The following is a 27,365-nucleotide window of genomic DNA, read 5'->3' as shown; positions in this document are numbered from 1 at the left end:
CCATATCCTCCAGCTGGGGGAAACATAAGGTCTGGTTAGACAACGGGTCTTTGTCATTACCGTCACCATCATCTTCTTTATTGTCATTATAATCATTATCACCATCATTGTCATCATTGTCATCATCAACACTTACTACAGTATGTAAGCCTATAAGACAACACTTTCCTTACTGCATAGCCATTCCCTGACAGCAACACAGAACACACCCACATGGAGGACGGGACAGCACGCTGTGGTTTTATAGGTGTGAGGAGAACACTCTAAGTACACCTTGTTAAACCAGACTTAATGACAGTGGTTGTGTCTGAGCACTGTGTTGCCCAACAACAGCATGTCATTAGAACCAGCACCATGACTAAATTAGTAGCTTAGCTTGTGGCCAATGTGGTTGAGTGGAGGAGAAATCACACCTTGAGCTTTCTGAGATGGAACCAGGCAACCGTGCAAAACTATTCCTATTCTCCAGCAGTTTTGTGAAATAGCTACAGACTTAACAAGTGTGGTGGCGTGGTAGTTAACGTGGTGTACTGTAGTGGTCAGGGTGTTCAGTATGCATGCTGCTGGGTGTGTCTCTGCTATGACAGTGTGATAAGACAAAGGCCATATATAATAGCCACTCTCCATATCTCTCTATGTGAATTGCTGTGATGAGGGTGGCCTGGTGCTTGTAACCCAGTTCAGTCCCCTGGCCCACACGCAAGACAGGGAGCTCAAGCTCTGTGACAACGTTGTGGTTTTGAAAACCCTGTATCTGTAGTCATTGTTCACGGAATGACTGTAGGTCTCAACAGCAGCATACTGTAGATGCTGTCTCTATTAGTCCAGCTAAGGGACAATTATTAGAGGAGGGCTTTACAGTAAGTATTTTCTACTCACCACCAGTTTTAGCTGGTTTGTAGCCTGCTCCTGCGGGTATCCCACCAGCTCCTGTTGGTAAAACAAGGAAAGCAAAAGAAAACAGAAGAGAAGCAGAAAAAAAGAGTTAAAGTGAAAGGTTGGACGTTTGTTTTAGCTCTCCCCCTGGCTGCTCCCTCCCTCACTTCGGTCTCTGACCTGACCAGGTATCTCCACACAGAGACTAGACCACTGTGGTGGGTAGGAGGCTCTAAATCTCTACATCTTTAAATCTTCTAAGTTTGAGTCCCAAATGGCACCCTTTCCCTATATAGTGTACCACTTTTGACCAGGACCCTAGTCAGAAGCAGTGCACCATGTCTGGAATAGGGTGCAATTTGGGACACACTCTAAATCTCCAACTGTATCACAGAGACATCTTCCAACCTCAGAGTGAGGAGTGGAATGCAATGGGTCGGTGTGGCAACTCAGGCTTCCTCACACTGTATTTCACTGTAATTTATGGCCTCAATGATGTTACAGTGAAAACCTACGGTACAGCTACATTATACTTATCCAGAGGGAAATGGTAGAGTACAATGGGAAATAGTAAGGTGCGAGAGAGAGAAAAATTACAAGCGATATTGCGTTTTTGTGTATGACGGTAATGATTAAGAGAGCCACGTATGAGACAGACTCTTCAGACCATTTCAAGTTGCCCGGCTCGGCCTGCCCATCATTTAAGGCTGGTTTTAAGGCTGGAGGTGTGTGCTTCAACTGTCCTGGAGGTTGTTAATATTTTACATGCTGAACACAAGGGAAACCCAACAGCCACGGTCGTCTCTCAGTAGGTTTGGAGAGGGAGAGCAGTGGTGATCGCTGGTTGGTTTGTGGTTGAGGTGGAGACTTGCAGTACTGTACACTACAGGCACAGGGCTAATGTTTAAACTGTGGGTTGCAATAATAGACTGTGACCCAACATGTGCCTTTATTTCTTCAGTAAGTAATGCTACAGTAATTTAGTCATACAGGTTTTGTGTTGTGTGCTGGGAAACATGAAAGGTGTATGTTGTATGCTGTACAATACGCTGTATGATCTAGACTACATGGCCAAAAGTATGTGGTCACCTGCTCGTCGAACATCTGATTCTAAAATAATGGCCATTAATATGGAGTGGGTCCTCCCTTTGCTGTTATAACCAGGCCTGGTTCACCAACTACTTTGCAGACAGAGTTCAGTGTGTCAAATCGGAGGACATGTTGTCCTGTCCTCTGGCAGTCTCTATGGGGGTGCCGCAGGGTTCAATTCTCGAGCCGACTCTTTTCTCTGTATATATCAATGATGTTGCTCTTGCTGCGGGCGATTCCCTGATCCACCTCTACGCAGACGACACCATTCTGTATACTTCTGGCCCTTCCTTGGACACTGTGCTACTTTTTAAATGTTTTTTAAAATTGATTTAACCTTTATTTAACCAGGTAGGCTAAATAAAGGTTATCATTTTCAACTGCGACCTGGCCAAGATAAAGCATAGCAGTGTGAACAGACAACACAGAGTTACACATGGAGTAAACAATTAACAAGTCAATAACACAGTAGAAAAAAAAGAAAGAGAGTCTATATACATTGTGTGCAAAAGGCATGAGGAGGTAGGCAAATAATTATAATTTTGCAGATTAACACTGGAGTGATAAATGATCAGATGGTCATGAACAGGTAGAGATATTGGTGTGCAAAAGAACAGAAAAGTAAATAAATATAAACAGTATGGGGATGAGGTAGGTAAAATTGGGTGGGCTATTTACCGATAGACTATGTACAGCTGCAGCGATCGGTTAGCTGCTCAGATAGCAGATGTTTGAAGTTGGTGAGGGAGATAAAAGTCTCCAACTTCAGCGATTTTTGCAATTCGTTCCAGTCACAGGCAGCAGAGAACTGGAACGAAAGGCGGCCAAATGAGGTGTTGGCTTTAGGGATGATCAGTGAGATACACTACACCTGCTGTAGCGCGTGCTACGGGTGGGTGTTGCCATCGTGACCAGTTAACTGAGATAAGGCGGAGCTTTATCTAGCATAGACTTGGAGATGACCTGGAGCCAGTGGGTCTGGCGACGAATATGTAGCGAGGGCCAGCCGACTAGAGCATACAGGTCGCAGTGGTGGGTGGTAGAAAATTGAAAATGACAGGCCTTGCACAATTGGGAGAACTTGCTAGCTAGCTAACATTACATGTATGAGCGCAGAATAACTGACACATTTACGAACACTCAACACCCATTGAATATGGCCTGTGTCTGTAAACGTTGGCAAAAAAACGTAATTAAATTGTTGACAGCATTACAGTTGCAGTCACCAACACTCTGGATAACATAAAAACAGCCTAACCAGCTCTGCTAGGGAGAGTAAAATGTTCAGAGTGAGCGGTTCTCTCATTTGTGCATGGAAGTAGCTAGCAAGCTAGCCAACATTAGCCAGGTAGCTTGGGTGCTCGACTGCTGTTGTTAGTTCAGAAAGCTTGGATCAACCTTACTCCTCGGCCAGAGCGTCCAGTGTGAGAATCGAGCCGGTTGGTCACATTTCTGTGCCTCCGCCAAACACAGATTTGTCCGTTGTGCAAAGCTGTCATCAAGGCAAAGGATGGCGACTTTGAATAATATCAAATATAAAATATATTAGTATTTTATCAAAACTTTTTTGCTTACTACATGATTCCATATGTGTTATTTCATAGTTTTGATGTCTGCACTATTATTTTACAATGTAGAAAATAGTATTTTTTATCTGTAAGGAGTAGGTGTGTCCAAACTTTTGACTGGTACTGTAAGTTATCCCATACAAGCTTTTGTGCCAAATACATTACCTTGTTACAGGTGTCAAGCCTATGGGCATGTGGTAGCAGTGCATAGGAGAAAAGTGTGAGAAGTGTGCAGAAGGGCATGAGAGAAAGGAATGTGGAGCATTGGGGAAAGTAGTGGTATGTGTTAATTGTACTGGCCCCCATGGGGCTGGGGTTCAGAAATATCTGGTGCGAGAGAGGCAGGTTGAGGTTTCCAGAGTTAGAATAGTACAGACGTTGTTGTATGCTGAGACAGTGAAGAAGGTAGAGGATGATGGGTCAAGGGGGAGGAATCCTGAGAGGAGTGGTATGAGTCGTAGAGCTGTACCAGTACAGGGGGATCGGCCAACAAGTCCTACTGTATATTGCATCTGAAATAGTTTTCAAAGTTGGATTTTTTTAGCGAAACAAGGGGTGATAAGGGATGGAAGACCCACACCTGATATTAGGGACTTGCGTCAAAGGAAGGGACAGAAATAATTTCAATCTGAGTGGTGTCAACGGAAGACTGGCTCTGTGGACAACAGTCAACAGCATCAGTTAAGAGAACATTTTCTGCACTCAAACAAATATTGATCAAGGACAACTCTCATCCCTTGCCATCATCTCCATCGTGACCGAGATATTTTTAAAACTGAGGGTCAACAGTCAACTCCCAAGTCACTGATGTCTTTAACCAGAAGGATAGACGTCAGATGGGTGGGCTTCCGGCCTCAGACCTCACCGGACGTCACTGTACATTATATAAAGAGACATGCTGTGTCATGTGTTGCGCTGTGCAGGCGTAGGTAGCTAATATGTTACCTGGGTAGAGACCAGCACCTGGTCCAGATCCTCCTGCTCCTGGTCTGACTCCAGCACCAGCCGGCACATACACACCTGGAGAGACAGACAGGTAACATACCTGGTCAGGGACAGCTCTGTATGACATCACGACGCTAATCTTACGGTCCAACATCTAGACTGCAATCCATAGTTTTTAAATGACTATATTCCAAACCTCAGCCATGACCAACACTCTAACTTACGTACCCACAGCCTAACCCTCAACCCATTGTACAGCTAACCACTCACTCCTTATTCAAAGTAATCTTGAATTTAGACAACCAAAAATCTAGTCTCGCTTGCCTGTGGGATGAGTCAAACCCATGATGTAGTGCAAAACAAAACTATGGTATAGTAAGAGGTCAAGGCAAAGTCTCAATATCAAAAATGCCTTTGTTTTAAGCTAGCAGTGAGATGAGGTATTGCAGTTGGAGGAACAGGGAACATTTTGACCAAGTCGTAACATTGCATATTCATGTTCCCCGTCTCTACCGATTTCCTAGCCGAGGTCCAGCCCAGTCCCGAGATAGACGTTCTATAGGCCATTAATGGCTGCCTTATGTGTAGAAGGAACCCAACCGAAGCAAGAAGAAACCATTAGTTGTTCTGGGACGACAAACCACACAGCTCTTCTCTGTGAGCGGTGAGCTCAGGCCTCAATTATAACATTATATGTTTGAAAGAAAAACCTGGTTTGTATCACCTCAAAATGGTGTAGTGTAGAAGCTGAGGACCTTAAAATGATGTAGATTATATTTAATGACTTTTACATGTGTTGTTGTTGAAGAATAATTCATTTAAGCCACATGTCAAAGGCCCTCATGTTTTTATTTAAACAGCATATGATGTGAATGTAGGCAGTGCATTGGTATGTAGTCCACTAGGTCCAGTTATTAAGTAGTTAAGTAAAATATTACAAGTTATTACAAGGTATTTCTGTCAGTTGAATTTTGGCAGTATAGTGAATACATGAAGACAGCCCTTTTCTGGTCATGTTCAGTTGGGCAAATGGGGGAAGCAGGAGGGGAAAACCCTGTGGGTATGCTGTTGGTGCATAGAGGGAGGTTTGGCCATAGTTTTACGTAACATGCTGTGACATTGTAAAAAGTTTACTGCCACCATTGCCACATCAATGTTCTTTCTCTCTCTCAGCCCCTAGGAGGAGTTTAGCATGTGAGACGTCAGTGCTACTCAACAAGGTAATCAGCAAGAATGTTTGTCTGCTACAGGCTACAGGATTCGGAAATATACTGTAAGAACACCTTAACTGTAAGGTGGGAAGAAGGGAGAGAGAGGGAAGAAGAAAGGGAGAGAGGTGTGTGTGTTAGAGAAGGAGAGCGAGGTATGAGAGAGAGAGAGTGAGAGACAGAGAGAGACAGAGAGAGAGAGAGAGAGAGAGAGAGAGAGAGAGAGAGAGAGAGAGAGAGAGAGAGAGAGAGAGAGACAGAGAGAGAGAGAGAGAGAGAGAGAGAGAGAGAGAGAGAGGAATAAAAAGGGGGAAACTTATGGCATCCTCCAGCCAAAGCAAACCATGAAGGAATGGAACAAAGCACGCTAATAAGTCAGCTCATGCAGTCGTGTTTCTGGTGGAAAGTTAACATAAACTGTGAAAATCTACACTGGAGCACAACACCGCGCCTGCTGAAGCCCACACTGAGTCACTCATTTGGAGAGAAAGGTTAGCGAGGACAACAGAGTCAGTCATATTCACATAAATCAACCAAATTGCACACCAAAATCTGATTAGCAGAGAGGGAAAATATTTTGTCTATCTGGTCTGTTTTTATTTAACTGAAAATGTATTCTCAATAAAACTCAGTACATGCCAGCAGGGATTTGAATGGTTGTGCTACGGAGCTAGAATTTTTAACATGGTTTTTATGACGTTGCATGTTGTTTTAAAAACACAATGTTTAGGAGTGTAAATAGGGGTCGGTTTGAGTGAATATTTATTTGAAAGAGAGTGGCAGCCGTGTCCTTGGAAAACAAATGAGCTCACAGCTGAATCGGTCCAAGACAGATCAGAGAGAGGATGCTCTCTAGTCTATCTGCTCTTAATTGAGATGGTGAGGGAGTTGGATGATGGGAAGAAGAGGAGATTGGGTTTCCTTACTGTTTGGACTTGAGGTCTTATTGGCTGGCTGAGTCGTAAGAACTTGCTAAACACACAAGGCTCAAGGTTCCAAAGGAAAAAATGTTCACATGGCTGAACATTCAGAGAGGGCTGTCAAGGGCAAAGCATTACACTCTTAGAAAAAAAGGTGCCATCTAGAATCCTTTACACAGAGGGTTGTACATGGAACCAAAAAAGGTTATCTTATGGGGATTGCCAAAGAACCCTTTTGGAACCCCTTTTTCTAAGAGTCTACAACATTTAGCAAAATACTCTGAGAATGGTGTACAGCACCTTCAGAAATTATTCAGACCCCTTGACTTTTTCCACAATTTGTTAGGTTACAGAGTTAATCTAAAATAGTTTTTTTTTAAATACACGTCAATGTACACACAATACCCCATAATGACAAATCAAAAACAGGTTTTTATAAATGTTTGCTAATTTCTAAAAAAAATATAAAACAGATATATCACATTTACATAAGTATTCAGACACTTTACTCTGTACTTTGTTGAAGCACCTTTGGCAGCAATTACAGCCTCAAGTCTTCTTGGGTATGACGCTACAAGCTTGGCACACCTGTATTTGGGGAGTTCTCCCATCTTCTTTGCAGATCCTCTCAAACTCTGCTGCACAGCTATTTTCAGGTCTCTCCATGTTCGATCGGGTTCAAGTCCGGGCTCTGGCTGGGCCTCAAGGACATTCAGAGTCCCGAAGCCACTTCCTCATTGTCTTGGCTGCCCAAGAGGGCTGTCATGTGCCTTTTACTGAGGAGTGGCTTCCGTCTGGCCACTCTACCATAAATGCCTGATTGGTGGAGTGCTGCAGAGATGTTTGTCCTTCTGGAAGGTTCTCCCATCTCTACAGATGAACTCTAGAGCTCTGTCAGAGGGAATATCGGGTTCTTGGTCACCTCCCTGACCAAGGTCTTTCTCCCCTGATTATCCAGTTTGGCCGGGCGGCCAGCTCTAAGAGGAGTCTTGGTGTTTCCAAACTTCTTCCATTCCTTATATAGACAGGAGTGTGCCTTTCCAAATCATGTCCAATCGATTGAATTTACCACAGGAAGACTCCAATCAAGTTGTAGAAACATCTCAAGGTTGATCAATGGAAACAGGATGCACCTGAGCTCAATTTTGAGTCTCATAGCAAAGGGTCTGAATAATTATGTAAATAAGGTATTTCTGTTTTTATTTTATTTTTAATAGATTTTTAATTTGAAAAAACTGTTTTTGCTTTGTCATTTTGGGGTATTGTGTGTAGATTGATGAGGATTTTTATTGATTTAATCCATTTTAGGTTGTAACGTAATAAAATGTGGAAATAGTCAACGGGTCTGAATACTTTCCGAAGGCACTGTACTGTATGTGTGAATGTGCAAGTCAATGGATTGATTTGTGTGTGTGTGTTCTTAAATGTGTGTATGCTTGCTTGTGTCTGTCCACTCCAGGCCATTTCACTACATGAGTGTGTGTTTGTGTTCCACCCTCCTCCCTCAGCTCAGTTAATGCCATGCCAGTTCCATGGCAGAGCCCCCAGGTAGTGTCCTGTACTTTACCCGCAGGGTGGAATGATTATTCGCCACTTCAACCTGACCTGCCAGACCTGCATTTCACAATCAAAGGGAGGATTTCCTGTCCCAGGGTTGAGAGGGAGGGCAGATGGAGTGAATGTAATTTCTGCTCCAATTTTCCGCTGGCCAGAAGCCAGTCCTATCATAACTACTGTACTGTAGCTACCACACCATACTACTGGGCAGGGCAGAACCCAGTAAGGGGCACTGGGTTCACAAGAACCAACCCAATTGGGTACTCATTGACCTCAGCTAAGAAATGTGAACTATGCTGACCTACAGTATGAAGTCATTGGTTTCTTATCGCTCATCTTAATGTCTAGCTCAAACTCTAAGTGTTCTCTAAGAATGATTTGGTCATGGGAGTCTTTTGGAATGCATGTGATTGGAAGTCATACCGGAGGCAAAGGAGACTGGCAGAATTAACCTGCATTTATATAAGTAACCAGTAACCTGATTTAATCCCATATAGAACGTAAAGTAGTTTCTATCTGGTATTCACCGTGAACATAACATGCCATTTCCTGCATTAGCAATCCATATAGTTTATAAGTCAAACATCTGAGAAATATTTGCACACGATTACATGGTTTCCCATGAAATAGATCTGGCTTACCTCTGAGGCACTGGAACAAACATCTTATTTAGTCTACGATGTTGAACCATGTTTTGGCATCCTCCATTAGACAATAACATTGCTCCGATTGTTTTGAGTTCAAGTTGAATAGGCTCGTTTTGTCCACGAGACTAAAGCTAACAGATTTAGCCCCATAGGGCGTATCCGCGCTATGTTTAGTTTACAGTTTGCGTATCAGCCAGAGGAATAAGCACTGACATGTTTACCGACCATTAGCTGGCCATAAATTTTATTAAAGCCAGACCAAACAAATCCAAAACTAGAGATCCGAATACAAATGAAAACCTATTTTAAAAGCCTCTATGTCTGATGGTCTGTTCATTGAAACCCTATAGAGGCCTATAAGGGCCCGAGTTTATTGCAAAGTTGTAGAGCAAAAAAAGACTTCTAATGACTGGATGGCAAACAAATTAGTGATTTAATAGAACTTGTTTTCCAATCCAGAGCATGCCTAATTTATCCATGGTCATTGATGTTTTTTCCAATAATAACTGACGACAGACATTTTCTTTAAAGGCACAGTAAAGGACATGAGTGTTTACGCCAATTAAGAGAAAGCTGGTGACTAATATAGTCACTTTCAAAACCTTGTGCTTTGGGTGTCTAATAATTGTTCCTTTTTACAGGATAATGAAACGCCTGGAAGTCTATGGAGCACATGTGCACCCAGTCGCACGCGTGAACACACTTAGCTAATTGCTAGCATTCTCCACCCCTTGTTAAAAGCTTAGTGAACCATTACTCTCCCGTCTCCATCCTCTGGCACTGAGAGCTTTCACAGATCTTTAGGCTAAGCCTGAACTAGTATCTGGGCAGAAGGAGGAGATGAGGAATATGACTAGTCTCCTCTCTATCCGAGTTAGCTTCCATTCATTTTCCCTTTAGACAGCTCTGCAAGCGTCATAATGTCGAAATAAGATTGTTACTTACCAAATATGGAGTTTCGCTGAGCAACTAACATAATTTACTGCCGTCACCCCCGGAATGTAACTTATTTTGTACATAATCTTTCTGCCACCGTCTCTTATGACCAAAAGGAGCTCCTGAATATCAGGACAGCGATTACTCATCTCGTACTGGTTGAAGATTTTTTCTTTAATGAGTTGGATGCGAAGGATTTACTTCAGACACCCGTTAAGGCCCAAATCCTGTCATTGTATGAAGAAGAGACAGAGATATCGGGGACGTAGGTCGGGGTGCCTTGTAAGGATCTGGCGGCGAGTGGGTAATCTGCCTCTACCATCAGTCCTATTAGCCAACGTGCAATCAGTGGATAACAAAATGGATGAGCTCTGATCAAGACTATCCTACCAATGTAACATTAAAAACTGTTATATCTTATGTTTCATGTGGCCGAACAACGACATGGATAACATACAGCTGGCTGGGATTTCGGTGCATCGGCAAGATAGAACAGCTGCCTCTGGTAAAACACGGGGTGTCGGTCTGTGTCTATTTGTAAATAACACATGGTGCACAAAATATAATATTAAGGAAGTCTCAAGGTTTGCTCGACTGAGGTAGAGTATCTCATGATAAGCTGTAGACCACACTATTTACCAAGAGCGTTTTCATCTACACTGCTGTTCAAAAGTTTGGGGTCACATAGAAATGTCCTTGTTTTCCATGAAGACATACATGAAATGAGTTGCAAAATGAATAGGAAATATAGTCAAGATGTTGACAAGGTTATAAATAATGATTTTTAATTGAAATAATAATTGTGTCCTTCAAATTTAGCTTTTGTCAAAGAATCCTCCATTTGCAGCAATTACAGCCTTGCAGACCTTTGGCATTCTAGTTGTCAATTTGTTTAAAATCTGAAGAGATTTTACCCCATGCTTCCTGAAGCACCTCCCAATAGTTGGATTGGCTTGATGGGCACTTCTTACGTACCATACGGTCAAGCTGCTCCCACAACAGCTCAATAGAGTTGAGATGTGGTGACTGTGGTGACCACTCCATTATAGACAGAATACCAGCTGACTGCTTCTTCCTTAAATAGTTCTTGCATAGTTTGGAGCTGTGCTTTGTGTCGTTGTCCTGTTGTAGGAGGAAATTGGCTCCAATTAAGCACCAGCCACAGGGTATGGCATGGCGTTGCAAAATGGAGTGATAGCCTTCCTTCTTCAAGATCCCTTTTACCCTGTACAAATCTCCCACTTTCCACCACCAAAGCACCCCCAGACCATCACATTGCCTCCACCATGCTTCACAGATGGCATCAAGCACTCCTCCAGCATCTTTTCATTTTTTTCTGCGTCTCACGAATGTTCTTCTTTGTGATCCGAACACCTCAAACTTAGATTCGTCTATCCATAACACTTTTTTCCAATCTTCTTCTGTCCAATGTCTGTGTTATTTTTCCCATATTAATCTTTTCTTTTTATTGGCCAGTCTGAGATATGGCTTTTTCTTTGCAACTCTGCCTAGAAGGCCAGCATCCCGTTGATGTTGAGACTGGTGTTTTGCGGTTACTATTTAATGAAGCTGCGTGGTATGGCAACTGCTTGGCCTTCAACTGCAAGGCACTACAGAGGGTAATGTGTATGGCCCAGTACATCACTGGGCTCAAGCTTCCTGCCATCCAGGACCTCTATACCAGGCTGAGTCAGAGGAAGGACCAAAAAATTGCCAAAGACTCCAGCAACCCTAGTCATAGATTGTTCTCTCTGCTACCGCACGGCAAGCGGTACCGGATCGCCAAGTCTAGGTCTAAAAAGCTTCTTAACAGCTTCTAAAGCCATAAAACTCCTGAACAGCTTATCAAATGGCTACCTGGACTATTTGCATTTACGCTGCTGTTACTCTCTGTTTATTATCTATGCATAGTCACTTTACCTCTACAGTACCTACATGTACATTATAGCTCAATTACCTCGACTAACCTGTGCCCCGCACATTGACACTGTACCAAAACTGCATTGTTGGTTAAGGGCTTGTAAGTAAGCATTTCACTGTAAGGTCGACACCTGTTGTATTCTGCGCATGTGACAAATACAATTTTATTTTATTTTATTTTTATTGTCAAAGTATAATTATGTTTTTAGATTTTTTTTTTTACAAATTAATAAAAAATGAAAAGCTGAAATGTCTTGAGTCAATAAGTATTCAACCCCTTTGCTATGGCAAGCCTAAATAAGGTCAGGAGTAAAACTTTACTTAACAAGTCAATAATAATTTGCATGGACTCACTCTGTGTGCAATAATAGTTGTTAAGATGATTTTTGAATGACTACCTCATCTCTCTACCCCACACATACAATTATCTGTAAGGTCCCTCAGTCGGGCAGTGAATTCCAAACACAGATTCAACCACAAAGACCAAGGAGGTTTTCCAATGCCTCACAAGGGAAGAGCACCTGCATCCTGCTTGCAATAAGGCACTAAAGTAAAACTGCATAAAATTGGGCAAAGAAATTAACTTTATGTCCTGAATACAAAGCTTTATGTTTGGGGAAAAATCAAAACAACATATCTCTGAGTACCACTCGTCATTTTTTCAAGCATGGTGGTGTCTGCATTATGTTATGGGTATGCTTGTCATCGGCTATGACTAGGGAGTATTTTGTCGGGATAAAATAAATGGAATAAGCTAAGCACAGTAAAAATACTAGATGAAAACCTGCTTCAGTCTGCTTTTCAACAGACACTGGGAGACAAATTCACCTTTCAGCAGGACAATAACCTAAAACACAAGGCCAAATATACACTGGAGTTGCTTACCAAGATGACATTGAATGTTCCTAAGTGGCCTAGTTACAGTTTTGACTTATATCGTCTTGAAAATATATGCCAAGACCTGAAAATGGTTGTCTAGCAAGGATCAACAACCAACTTGACAGAGGTTGAGGAGTTTTAAGAAGAATAATGTGAAAATATTGTGTGATCCAGATGTGCAAAGCTCTTAGAGACGTACTCAGAAAGACTCACAGCTATATTCACTGCCAAATGAGTTTCTAACATGTATTGACTCAGGGGTGTGAATACTTAAAATAAATAAGATATTTCTGTATTCCATTTTCAATAAATTATGGGGTATTGTATGTAGATGGGTGATACTTTTTTGTATTTAATCCATTTTGAAATCAGGCTGTAACACAGCATATATGGAATAAGTCAAGGGGTATGAATAATTTTTTAAGGCACGGTATATCACCGGAAAAAAAACAGTTTGTGAATTAAATCAATGACACAATGAATGATGTAATGATTACCTTCATTCAATCAATCAATCAATCAATCAATCAATCAATCAATCAATCAATCAATCAATCAAATGTATTTATAAAGCCCTTTTTACATCAGCAGATGTCACAAAATGCTGTACAGATACACAGCCTACAACCCCAAACAGCAAGCAATGCTGATTTAGTCCATGTGTAATAATTCTTTGAGTATTCCACAGCAATGACCATACTGGCTGGCGTATGTTCTTCTAATCCATTTTCCTTGATCGTAAGACTAATGATGCTAAGCAATTTAAACCAACTGGAACTGAAAAAATAAATTCATTTGTGCAAGGCTATGATTAGCCTAACATTGGGCCTTCACTGATGCACATTTTATTTCTTCCCAGACCATATATTATAGAATAAGCAATTATACAAATCACATGGAGTGCTGGACATGTCTCTTTGCTGATTAGCCAGTGGTTAACAATTAGACATAAAATAAGCATGCCATAAAGCATTATTAAAACTATGCAGTTACACATTCTTTCAAATTCCTCAATAAGATTTTATGAGTTATTCCCAAGAGTCTGATCCCCTGCTCCCAAGAGTGTGATCCCCTGCTCCCAAGAGTGTGATCCCCTGCTCCCAAGAGTCTGATCCCCTGCTCCCAAGAGTCTGATCTCCTGCTCCCAAGAGTCTGATCCCCTGCTCCCAAGAGTGTGATCCCCTGCTCCCAAGAGTCTGATCCCCTGCTCCCAAGAGTCTGATCCCTGCTCCCAAGAGTCTGATCTCCTGCTCCCAAGAGTCTGATCTCCTGCTCCCAAGAGTCTGATCTCCTGCTCCCAAGAGTCTGATCCCCTGCTCCCAAGAGTCTGATCTCCTGCTCCCAAGAGTCTGATCTCCTGCTCCCAAGAGTCTGATCCCCTGCTCCCAAGAGTCTGATCCCCTGCTCCCAAGAGTCTGATCCCCTGCTCCCAAGAGTCTGATCTCCTGCTCCCAAGAGTCTGATCTCCTGCTCCCAAGAGTCTGATCTCCTGCTCCCAAGAGTCTGATCCCCTGCTCCCAAGAGTCTGATCTCCTGCTCCCAAGAGTCTGATCTCCTGCTCCCAAGAGTCTGATCTCCTGCTCCCAAGAGTCTGATCCCCTGCTCCCAAGAGTCTGATCCCCTGCTCCGGTTTCCACACTTCAATCAATGTATTTATCTAAAATAATTCATGTCCGTCATAATTTTTTTGCAGTGGTGTTTAACAAAAAAAATGCTTTCTAATGACCTTCAATAAATGGCTTGGAGCACTGTCTTAGAATCACATTTTAACATCACTTTCCCAGTTTTATGTAAAGAACTCTTCAAAATTGAGACATAATTAGATATTTCTCTGTCAGTGTTAAATATACAAAACAAATTAAATACTTTTATTCAATAACTTTTTGGGGGCCATTTTCTGTTTTTGTTGACTTTGCACATGAGCAGCAAATGACTCTCATATGGAGGCAGTGTTTTCCACATGCGGTCAGAGCAGAATAGCATGACAATGTCAGAGTCATTCATCTGGGAAAGACTTCCCATAGCATCCATGGAAGACTCTATCGGCCTGGAACTACGTGCATCTGCAAACAAAGACTAACAACCGCAAGAATGTATGAGTACTTTCTGAAGGCAATATACTTACATGAAATATTATTGCATTACTTGCAGTGCTTGTGAAACAAGACGTTGATATGACGTTCATACTGTACACTGCAGTAGGTGATCAAATCAATGATCTTTCCAGACAATACATTTTTTCGGTTGCTTATCAATTTTTATTTAGACCTTTTTGGAAGTACATACCGGGTGTGACAGTGGTAAATGACAATAGTTGCTCAGAGTAACAAACGTATTTTGACATTATAACGCTTGCAGAAGTGTCTAATGTGGAAATTAATGGTATTTAACTGCACAAAAAAAGAACCTAAGGGTTATTCTGCTGTCCCAATAGGAGAACCAGTATCACACCATCCATGCCTCCATCCATCCATGTAAATGAAAGTGTGTCTGTCTCTGGTAAAGCCTGTGTGGCCAGCAGCAGGTCCAGGTCACCCTCCCTCCCAGAAGGTTCTCTGTAGCTCGACTAACTTAATATCAGCCTTCCTATTCTGATTGCAGTGAAAGGCTCAGTCTTAAAGGAGGCTGATCTACAGAGCAGTGCAGTAGAGCAGAGCGGTGAAGACTCCCTGGTTCCTGGCACTAAGCAACAACAGCTATCAGACGTGTGGCGTCTGGCCTACTTTTTGTCACAGTTTAGCATTATATTTTCCAGAACGCTTAACGAGAAAAGGGAGGGGGGAGGTGGGTCAAAGAAAGACAAGAGTGAAAAGAGTAAATCTTGATAGAAGAACTCTGTGCCTCTCTCCCTCTGACTGAACTCAAGGCCCCAGCCCCAGCCGCTCTGATACACACATCTGTGGAGCAGAGCATAAATATAAAGTATGCAAAGTCGAATAAACAAATGACACACAGACGGTACTATTTTAAAAGGAGGTGGAATTCCGATCTCATCATCGCCACTAATCTTCAGCCCTCCGATGTATCTTGGGTGAGACAGAACCTACCTACTGTACCGGGAGGTTGACATAGTGCATGATCTCTCTCCTTCATGGGTTCAGAGAGACGATGTCTATGAAAAAAAACAAGGTTTGCAACAGCTGCAAATTCCTTCTTACTTCGCAAGGTTTGAAGATTTTATAGACGATGAATTGAACATGACAGGAACGTAAGCTATGGAATGACAATCTGAACTTCACAGAGCAAATTGCATCTCGATTCTAAAGAAACTTACTTCATCACATCTTACACAATCTCTTAAAAGGACAGAGCAAACTAAGTATGTAATTAGTAGTCTGCTCATTGCCTATGATAAGACTAGCATTTTCAAGGATACAGGTTACTTTCAGTAACCATCCAAGGTAACTTACATTTTTATGTTCAGAAAAGGACATTAATAATGAGATATTTACCCATGTTTTACCCTCATTCTGGAAAGCATAAGTACTCTGTCGTTCGTTATTACACACTTACATGGTATGAAGAAAAGCACAAAATGTGTAACTTCCAGTCTTTTCTGAACCAGAAATGTCAGTTAAGTTCGAACAGGCCCCCATTACTACCATTTCATAAACTAGGCAAAAATGTATGTGGGTTTGGGACCAGGTCCAAAGATGATGTACTAACTTTGGTGCTAACAAAACAACAAAGATTTATAGAACTCCTAGGTTGACATCACTTAAACCAAGACAATAATCCATGTTACTAAAAAACATCTGTCACATGTTAAGCTTGGAATTTCCTCTTAATCATTTAGTTACATTTGCAAGATTGTCCATCTATATGGTGATAAAAGGAACTATTATCATAACATTGCTTTTTATTTTTATCCCTCTTTAACATGAACGAGTAACAGTATATGATTGTCTCTTATGTTACCCTCTTAATTATGCCATATGAACCATTTAACGGTGAATACCTGAGGTATTAGGAAAAATAGAAAATGTCTTGAACGGGTCCTCCAGAACTGGAAAATATTACATTTATTTTTACGATGCTTTATGATTGTCATAAAACAAACAGTGACATGCCGCTACAAACATCTGGCAGATGGAACGTTTTATAAGAGCATCAGAGATGGCTGATTTGACTGAATCTTTACAAGACAGGTTCCTTTAGGATCTGCTGCATGGGGTTCATAGTAAACCTGGGAGATCAGATAATGGACAGCGGGGGGGGGGGTCAAAAACTCCAATAGACTGAGGAACATTCCTGGCAAGGCCCATTTGAGAGTGTTGGCCCAGCGAGACCAAACAACCGACCGCCTCCCTCACAGCTCACAGTTTGAGGCCAGTATACCTGGGTTCAAATGGTATTCGAGGTCTTTCAAATACTTTGAGAATTTCCTTTAGCCTGCTTGGAGTGCAATATGGATGTGGTTTGCAGCTTTGCAATTATTCTATTTGATAGTAAGAAGAAGCTGTTTTGTTAGACTTCAGTGGAGCTTTTGATATAATTGATCATAACCTATTGCAGAGGTGTTATGGATGTGCATCCTCTGCCTTATCATGGAGAGTTACCTATCTAATAGAACACAGAGGATTTTCATTAAAGAAAGCCTAATTCAAATTCAGTTGAGTGTGGTGTACCGCAGGGCAGCCGGATTGGGCTATTATTGTTTTCTGTATTTACTAATGACCTTCCACTGACCTTGAATAAAGCCTGTTTGTCTATGTACGCTGACGACTCAACAGTATACACATTCGCTATCACAGTAAAATAAATAACTGACACCCAGTTTTAGAATGGACAGTTGTTATGCACATATTGTTGTTTTATTCCTTTTCCAAATGTTCTAATTGAACTGTAACATGTACATATTGTGATTTTATTGTTCCTGGAAGATGTTTCATCATTTTTGGGACAAATCACTCGCTCGATGCTAAACCTTATTTAGATCTATTATTGAATAATGTGGGATTGTGCAAGTCAAGGAGACTAAACTGCTGTCTGGTTCCCTAGATTGCAAACTGTCATGGTCAAAACATAGAGACTCAATGGTTGCTAAAATGTGAAGAAGTCTCTCCATGATAAGGCGTTGCTGTGCTTTCTTGACATCTCAGTCGACCAGACAGATCCTACAGGCCCTAGTTTTGTCACACTGGGACTATTATCCAGTTGTGTGGTCATGTGCAGCAAAGACGGGAATATGTTCAATTGCAGTTGGTGCAGAACAGAGCAGCACTTAGATATACACGGAGGGCGAATGTCAGTAACATGCATGTCAATCTCTCCTGGCTCAAAGTTTAGGAAAGATTGACTGCATCACTATTGCTCTTTGTGCAAGGTGTTGATGTGTTGAAGGTACCGAACAGTCTGTTGAAGCTGTTGGCACACAGTTTGGACACTCATCAGTACAACACAAGCGATGCAATCAGAGGTCTCTTTACAGTCTCCAGGTCCAGAATAGAGGCTGAGGAACACACAGTATTAAATAGAGCCATGACAACATGGAACTCTCTGCCACCCCATTTACTCAAGTTAGCAATAAAACCAGATTTTAACAAATGGATAAAAGAACACCTTATGGCAAAATGGGGACTGTGAAGAGACACAGACAATTTTATATATTTTGTATTGTAATTTGAACAATATTATCTATTGTATTATGTAGGTGGCAGGCCTTGTTGAAGTCTTGACTTCGGTTCATAGGGCAGGGGACATCTCCTGTTTCTGAAGCGTAAGGCAGAGGCAGGACGTTATGTAGTTATGCTTCTTTGTTGAGCATTTGGCACCAGTTGCACGCAGACCAAACATATTTAGGGAGATGCTTGTGTGGTTGACATTAATCCACTACCGAAACCATGAACATAAACAAACCACGAAACAATACTTGTTCCCTCACCATGGTAAGGGCTTATGGTGATTAGGGCAGTGCTGTGTAATGTTGTGCTCTAGTGTTTTTTTTCGAGGATTTCATGTCAAGTCTTTACGATCAACCTGTGGCATTAGAGTTGTAAGCATGTTAAAGCACAAATCCTATTACGTCAGACGTGCATTTGTAAATGGGTTGCATTAAACAGCCTATCTGTGTTACATAGACTCACATAATAAAAGTGTGTGTTGTCTGCAGAACAGTCATGGAGCTACGGTACACCCTGGACATTTCCAGTGCTCTCCTTTTGAAATACGCGTCTATTAAACCAACTCTTCAATCCCAAATCTGGTCTGGTTTGGTTTCTACAACACTTGTACTGGCAAAAATTGTCATGCTCAAAATCTATAACCAGTGTGTCAGTAATGACTCCATACTACATGTTCTGTAAGCGCTTCAGATGTTTGGATAAGCGATTTCCCAGCCATGCTATCCTGTTCTAAAATGGCTCCAGGAGAGAGAGAGAGAGTGCAGCAGTGAGAGAGCATGTTTTAATATAAAACTGCCAAAAACGGATAGAATGTCAGAGATGTTAACAGTCCTGCCAGTGAGTGTGTGAGAGGAATGAATAAACACGGCAGAATGAGAGTCTTATCTCCAATAGCGGCCTCAGGGGGCTCCTGCCAGCGACCCAGGAGCCCCTGCTCACTCTGGCTCTGAAAGGGGTCACGGAGCAACAATGAAGGCACGGCCTGGTTCTCAGAGTGTAACTCAAGACTAGGGTTGCAAAGCTACCGGTAATCTAGCAAAGGTACCGGAACATTCAATCATTTTGGTAATTAACATACAGTTTGGACACACCTACTCATTCCAGGGTTTTTCTTTATTTTTACTATTTTCTACATTGTAGAATAATAGTGAAGAAATCAAAACTATGAAATAACAAATATGGAATCATGTAGTAAGCAAAAGTGTTAAACAAATCAAAATATATTTTATTTTTTAGATTCTTCAAAGTAGCCACCATTTTCCTTGATGACAGCTTTGCACACTCTTGGCATTCTCTCAACCAGCTTCATGAGGTAGTCACCTGGAATACATATAAATTAAAAGTATATTTTTTATGCGTTTGAGCCAATCAGTTGTAGAGGTGGTATACAGAAGATAGCCCTATTTGGTAAAAGACCAAGTCCATATTACGGCAAGAACTGCTCAAATAAGCAAAGAGAAATGACAGTCCATCATTACTTTAAGACATGAAGGTCAGTCAATCTGGAAAATGTCAAGAACTTTGAAAGTTTATTCAAGTGCAGTTGCAAAAACCATCAAGCGCTATGACGAAACTGGCTCTCATGAGTTCCACCACTGGAAAGGAAGACCCAGAGTGTCACGTGTGCTCCCTCTCCGGCCTCTAGGGCACCAGGCTGCTCGTTATGGCGCACACCTGTTACCATCATTACGTGCACCTGCGCATCATCAGACTCACCTGGACTCCATCACCTCTCTAAATACCTTCCCTATATACGTCACTCCCTTTGGTTCCATCCCCAGGCGTTATTGTTTATGTTCCAGTGTTAAGTCTGTGCGCTGTTCTTGTTTTGTTTTATGTTGCGTTTATTTATTAAAACACTCACTTCCTGAACTTGCTTCCCGACTCTCAGTGCACATCGTTACAGAGTTACCTCTGCTGCAGAGGATAAGTTCATTAGAGTTACCAGCCTCAGAAATTGCAGCCCAAATAAATTCTTCACAGAGTTCCAGTAACAGACACATCTCAACATCAACTGTTCAGAGGAGACTGTGTGAGTCAGGCCTTCATGGTCAAATTGCTGGAAAGAAAAGCCTACTAAAGTACACCAATAAGAAAAAGAGACGTGTTTGGGCCAATAAACACAAGCAATGGACATTAGACTGGTGGACATTTGTCCTTTGGTCTGGAGTCCAAATTTGATATTTTTGGTTCCAACCCCCATGTCTTTGTGAAATGCGGTGTGGGTGAACGGATGATCTCGGCATGTGTATTTCCCACCGTGAAGCATGGAGAAGGAGGTGTAATGGTATGGGGGTGCTTTGCTGGTGACACTGTCTGTGATTTATTTGGAATTCAAGGCACACTTTAATAGCATGGCTACCACAGCATTCTGTAGCGATACACCATCCCATCTGGTTTGGGCTTAGTGGGACTATCATTTGTTTTTCAACAGGACAGTGACCCAAGGCACTTCCAGGCTGTGTAAGGGCTATTAGACCAAGGAGAGTGATGGAGTGCTGCATCAGATGACCTGGCCTCCACAATTACCCAATCACTTTTGTCTGGTACTGTATAATCTATGGCAATCTATTGTAACATTGGTAATTTATACTTGAATAACTTAAAAAATATATATTCATATATATTATTAATTTGTTTATATTTGTGTCCATATTGTCCATGAGTGGTACCACTTAGCCTAATGAATGAAAAATGCAACTACTCAACAATGGCATTATTTTCAATTAACTCTGCAACTCTTCCAACTATTTACTTTTTTTCACAACTGCCACCAGTTTGGTGCCAAAACATTAACAACAAAGACATATTGACATAGTAAAATAATTAAAAGTGTATTAATATTAAAATAAAAAATGATATTTATGCTGAAATCCTTATATTAAACACCAATGGTATTCACTAAATTGATGGTTTATATTTAGAATGTTTTACAGCTTTGTTATTCTATTTTTTTATTTTAAAATCATATTGTATTATTTTATATATTTTACACAGTGGGACAGAGATAATTACAGGCACCTGTGATAATCAGAAGTACCCAAAAAGGCCACTAGGTGACTTGTGACAAATTACATAAAATCCTTGAAAGTTACAACATTTCTGGTAGTTTACTGGTAAACTTAGCAAGTTACAAGTAATATACCCTCCCTTAGCATCCTTACTCAAGACCAAATGTATATCCCTTCCTCTAAAGAGACCAAAATGAAGTCTAAAATGTCTATTTTTTCTTTCTTTAAATAGTTTTGAGTGGATTCTGTTTTGAAGAAGATGTGATCATATCACATTATGTTTAAGTCTTCCCCTAAGTGGATGCCCTGTGGCACTGAACAGTAGCCCCTCTGACAACGAGCCACAAGACGCCAGGGTGTCACTTTAGTCCTGTTATCCCTCCCTGGCAGCCCACCTCATACAAAGGGATTAAGTCCAGAAAGGTGCTTCCCTCACAAACACACGTCTCCAATAAATAACTAGAGAGCTACTGCAAAGCTCAACAGAGAAGATCAGAGTCGAGATAATCAGATTGGGATTCTACCAACCAAACCAGCAGTGAAGCATGGGCAACACAACACAGCAAGCTAGGGCAATTCATCACCAGTCTGCCCAACCGACAGGCGAGGTGTGCCATTCAATCTGCCATGATTTCATTCACCTTCAAGTGCGGCCAGGAGAGTTTCACTGAAGGAGAGAACTAACGGATTAGAATCCTCTGAAGTCCTGAAAGCCTGAGCTTTGACGCCAAAAGAGGCAAACTGACTTCCAGGGCTTCCAGGCAGCACTGCATGCAGAGGAAAAACTCACAGACTTAATTCTTATGAGACTGGCTGGAAGGAAATTAACAGAGTTGGTGGAACTTTTGTTATTCTTTATCCTCTGCCGGCATCTGCATGCTTGTCAGGGTTGTGTCATTAACAGTGTTGGTCATAAAACAGAAACTAATGACTCTGACACTGTTTTTGAAACCCGTAATTGACTTGAATTGTCTGGACTAAAGTGACAGAGTACACTGAGGTGTGAACTGAAACATTGATATCTGATACACTTGATATGTAGCATGTAAAAGAGTGAACAAACTCTGATTACATTACTTTATGTGACTAAGTACAGAAAAGAGATGGACGGTTGAGAGAAGAATTTGTTGAATGCCAGAATAGTTATTAATCCCAGAGGGATTGGCAGTAGCATTGGAAGCTGACAGAATGTTTGGTCTTTCCTTCACAAGTCTCATACTATCCAGATACTTCAGGGTAAACATCGGATGGGTGTGGATACCACACGAATGACCATTAATGAAAAGGTAATTAGCCAATTTAGGTCAAACGAAAAGTGCTCAGATCAGACAGTTTTACAGAGAGATCTTGATTGAACTGTAGTCTCCGCATTACATTTAGTCAGACTATGCCCTTTATAGTGTAATACCCTCTTCTGGCGTTGTGTACATCAGTCATCGACACGGAACTCCAATATGTTTATAGTGGTTTGGTGCTTGTTCACTGGGCAGTTACCAAAATAATACAATTAATACTTTTGACCAGGGCACACAGGGCTCTAGTCAAAAGTAGTGCATTATATAGGAAATAGGGTTCCATTTGGGACTGTGTCTTTGAGGAAGAGGCCACTTAACTCCATCTGTCTCTTCTCAGATTTATAACATCCCATTCTCACTCTATCCTATCCATCTGAAAGATGGTGTTTGTAGGAATTGTAAAAAAAAATATTGAGGGCTCCCGAGTGGCGCAGCGGTCTAAGGCACTTAATCTCAGTGCTAGAGGTGTCACAACAGACCCTGGTTTGATCCTGGGCTGTATCACAACCGGCCGTGATCGGGAGACCCATCGGGAGATGCACAATTGGCCCAGTGTCGTCCGGGTTAGGGGAGGGTTTGGCCCAGTGTCGTCCGGGTTAGGGGAGGGTTTGGCCCAGTGTCGTCCGGGTTAGGGGAGGGTTTGGCCCAGTGTCGTCCGGGTTAGGGAGGGTTTGGCCCAGTGTCGTCCGGGTTAGGGGAGGGTTTGGCCCAGTGTCGTCCGGGTTAGGGGAGGGTTTGGCCCAGTGTCGTCCGGGTTAGGGGAGGGTTTGGCCCAGTGTCGTCCGGGTTAGGGGAGGGTTTGGCCCAGTGTCGTCCGGGTTAGGGGAGGGTTTGGCCCAGTGTCGTCCGGGTTAGGGGAGGGTTTGGCCGTCATTGTAAAATAAGAATGTGTTTATAACTGACTTGCCTAGTTTAAATAAAGGTTCAATAAAAAAATAAATAGGACAGAGGAACTGATGACACATTTCAGCAGTCTGCCACAGTACATGCTCAGGGACACCAGACAGAGTCATATCACAACTGACAAGCTGCATATTTATTACCCAACTCCTTCCCTGACGTTCCCTCATGCGTCATAACTCATTCACACTCGCAAAAAAAATGCTCCTCAATCCCATTCTCATGATTACTGTCCAAAGTATGAGCAAGCAAAGGGTTTATTCGGGGGAAAACCCTCTTAAAAAGGCGATTGGGTGTTAATGGGGTTTGCATTACTTTCAGATAATTGACACTTACTTGGAACGAGCTAGAGGGTTTCTTAACTTTCTGGTCACAGCCGGAGACAGCTGGAGCTGGTTTCAGCACCTCAGAACAGGTTTGATAGGGATGGATTTTACGTTCACTGAAGATCAACGTTTGGCTCCTAAGCCAATATTGATATTCGTTGGCCCCTCCGTCCGTATGCTGTAAATTCTCCCTGAGCTGAGCTGCTGCTCTCAAAAGCTGAACTGAGCTCTGTTTGTTTCAGACGAGGCAATTGGCTCACCAGTTTAGGTCAGTGCAAAGAAGAGTTGGAAGGAAACTGCTGTGACGGCAAAAACGGAAAACACAATATTAGATTAGCAAATATATTACCTAAGAGATCCACAGTCCTCAGATCCACAGGCTCTGGGCAGTTTTCACATACATTCAAATATCACAGTTGCTTAACAGGTGAATGGGGCTTCTATTGACCTGTAAGTTAACGTGCCATCCAATAAAGTCTAATAAAGAGGAGACAGCTTGGAAAAGGATCAAGCATCATAAACGCGTATGTCATGTCAAAATTAGATTAATTTATCATAAGGTGGTTATAACAGGTGTCTGACATGTCACATTGCTAATGCATTACTGTGTGTACATTTTATGATGAATCGCCTCAGTTAAATTTGACCATTTACTCCTCCATCCATCACACTCATCAACTTCGCAGATCCGGCCACCGATTTAAGATACAGTTAAATATAAGACTATATAAGGGCAAAATATTCCAGTCAGGGGTTTACAATGGACTGTAGCAGCTCCACCATCTATAACTCTATCTGACACCGTTAGAGAGAATGATAGCTCAGACTCAGATACTAACAGATGAGGAACAGAAAATACATGCATTCTTTTTGGGCAAATAAATACATTTTGAAAAGATCTGGCTTGGCTTGAAGAGATCAGACTGCAGTCTGCAGTGCCTGTACAGATACACTACTGCCCTAAATGTTTACATTAAGAATCACAGAGAACATCCTATCAAATAATTATTTTGCTTTCTTCAACATGCTTTCCAATTGGAGGGACTAAACAACTCTGGCTGCTCGCATAAACAAAACAAGAACAATATCAAAGTAGGGAGGGAGGGAAAGAGGAGAAAGTGGAAATTCCTTGCAGCTTGAAGGAAAGAGTGAACGACATATGCAGCTCCGAGCAATCACTGACCATTTCTCTCTCTCTCCCTCTCTCTCTGTACAAAACGATAAGCTGTTGTCCGCCCCAAACTTGGTTAGAAATTAATACCTCAGACCACATACTGTGGAACAGAGGAATCTCACACACACACAGACACAGACACAGACACACACACACAGACACAGACACACAACACACACACACAGACACACACACACACACACACACACACGCTCAGATCCACACTGCCGTTCACATGGGAATTCATTATTGGTAATTCTACATGACGTAGCTGACGGGAAAGAGGGACCAGATGGAGTTATGCATTGCACACTAACATGCTGTAGTACTGTATGGGATTCGGCTTTTCATTACAGTATAGCTACACAGAACTCCCCTCCGGTGCCTGAAGCCAGGGGCGTATTCATTACAGAAACAGTTTACTGTTTAAGAACCAAATGGAAGCAAACAGAGAAAAACGAGAGTTTCTATTGGACAAATTCAGGTAGGTCCCTTCCCATTTTGCTCCGTTTGCTTCCGTTTAATAAATGTTTTGCTACAGAATCGGCGTAATGAATACGGACCTGATTTCATTCACACTCAAAAACACTGAATCCTGTTGGAAACAGTCCTCTCTAGAAACCAAACATACTGTATGTCAATTTGCGCTAAGCCAGGTCACTCATATCTCTGTATTACTGTGTTTAGGATATACTGTATATATTTTATTGTTCACTCTTCCTAGTGAACACTTCCAACATAAGCCAATTGCTGGACAGTTCCTCCAGCTTTATCTGAAATTGTATAAATTCAAGAAACAATTTTAGAGGTCCTAATAAAATGTGTTTGTTTAGGTTTTATAACCACCACAATCATTTCATTTCACTTTTAAATTTAAGCTATTATGTTGTTGTTTGAGTCAACATATAAAATCAAGTTGAAAATATTGCTGGAGATCCAATTGTTGGATCAATATTATCATGTGTGACACAGATTTTCACAAAGACTACCTTTCATATCCTCAATATAAATCCTTTACAATTCTTAAAATACAAATATGGTACCTAATAAAGAAATGAGCCAGACTGCATAAAGTACAGTATTTTGACACTGAATCTGCCTTTAGAAAGACAATCCTCTCTAAAAATACCACAACAACAACTCTAACCCTGCAGGCATAAATACTGTATCTGGTCCAAAACCTGGACAATATTAGCCACAACTACAAGAACACAAAGCACATGCACATATGGAGCAGATTACCATTGTGTGTTTTAATTATAATCGAGACAGTGAGTGGTAGATCTGCAATGCAATGGAACAGAATTTTGTTATCTTGAACTTCAAGTGCAATGGAAAGTTGGGGCTTTTAAAATCTTTGACACTTGTACAGAGAGTCAGATAGAATCAACATGACTGAATAGTCATAAGTGCTACTTTCAAAATAAATATTCAGTTCGAAGTATGGTTTATATTTTAGATGCAAACATTTTGAGGGTATTTGAGAGAAAACATTTTTTTACGGAGAAAAGGTTTTGCGTGAATCTTGCACAGAAATAAGTTATCTGAATTGCTTTCTAGACAGGTCCTCTTTAGCAGGGTTTGCAGACAAAATAAACAAGACAAGACTGGGTCAGTGGATATCAATGCATGCATGACAAATATACCATACACTTGATGAAATAGGCAGAACTGCACACACAACAAAGAGGTTGGAGTGGTTAAAGTCCTCTGTGTAACAACTGAGAAGCGTAAAGAGAAACACAGAGACAGACCTGCACCTGTTCTAAACTAAGCCTGCTATCTAGGTAGCAGAGGTCATGGCTGAGTTCACCTAGGCACACACCTACCTCCTTGAAGAGAGGGCTGAATCAGAGATAGGTAGAAGAGACCATGAAGGAGTGATGGAACCATTCTGTTAGCCATCTCGCTCCACAATGCACCACCCTCTCACAATCGGCTGGTTTTATTCTCCTCAAGCTAATTACCAATAACCAGAGGTCTTCAAGTACAGAAGAAAGATTTTTTTTTTTTTTTAAAGTGGAAAAAAAAGAGAAAAGATATGGGCCACTACGTAATTAAGAGAGGGCAAAGACTTTTGGTTCAATGGATCACTTCGCTTTTTTCCCTCCCCTATGTCTGGTGTTGCTGTTTTTATTCTGGTCACTCCTGCCAACAGTGCAGGCTCTGCTGCCAGAGAGAGAGAGAGAGAGAGAGAGAGAGAGAGAGAGAGAGAAGGGGGGAGAGAAAAGAAAGAGAGAGGGACGGAGAGAGAGAGGCAGAAGGAGACACCCCCCTCCTTCCCACCCCCCTCATCCAAAAGGAATTGCACTGTCTGCCAGACATTTGCATGGATTCAGAGAGGACTTATCTTTTAAAGTACACAGTGAGAGAGACAGAGGGGGAGAGAGACAGGGAGAGAGAGTAAGAGAGAGACTGGGGAAGAGAAAGAGAGGGAGAGTAAACCAGTGAACAAATCTTGGGTAATTACCTGTTTTCCATGACTATTCC

At 41.7% G+C, this 27,365-nt stretch overlaps 1 protein-coding gene across 50 annotated transcripts in view; it reads right to left on the bottom strand.

The window, feature by feature from the left end:
* The window catches only part of LOC118368739 (elastin-like), an 87,152-nt gene extending 60,149 nt beyond the window's left edge, over window positions 1-27,003 (bottom strand). For 26 of the 50 annotated variants that reach the window (XM_052521058.1, XM_052521063.1, XM_052521065.1 and 23 more), the window contains exons 1-4: window positions 26,705-27,001; window positions 4,479-4,553; window positions 880-930; window positions 1-13 (exon numbers count right to left, since the gene is read on the bottom strand). The exon at window positions 1-13 is cut by the window's left edge and continues 83 nt beyond it. In XM_052521058.1, coding sequence (XP_052377018.1) covers window positions 1-13; window positions 880-930; window positions 4,479-4,553; window positions 26,705-26,780 — 215 coding nt within the window. In that variant the 5' untranslated portion in view covers window positions 26,781-27,001. Of the gene's footprint in view, window positions 14-879; window positions 931-4,478; window positions 4,554-26,704 lie in introns of all 50 variants that reach the window. The other 24 variants (XM_052521073.1, XM_052521079.1, XM_052521094.1 and 21 more) reach the window with 3 other exon arrangements.
* Window positions 27,004-27,365: the final 362 nt, after the last annotated feature.

This window comes from Oncorhynchus keta, chromosome 1, assembly GCF_023373465.1.
Source record: "Oncorhynchus keta strain PuntledgeMale-10-30-2019 chromosome 1, Oket_V2, whole genome shotgun sequence".
Classification (NCBI taxonomy): Eukaryota; Metazoa; Chordata; class Actinopteri; order Salmoniformes; family Salmonidae; genus Oncorhynchus; species Oncorhynchus keta.
Note: the sequence above shows the minus strand (reverse complement) of the source record. Positions and strands in the feature narration are given on the sequence as shown.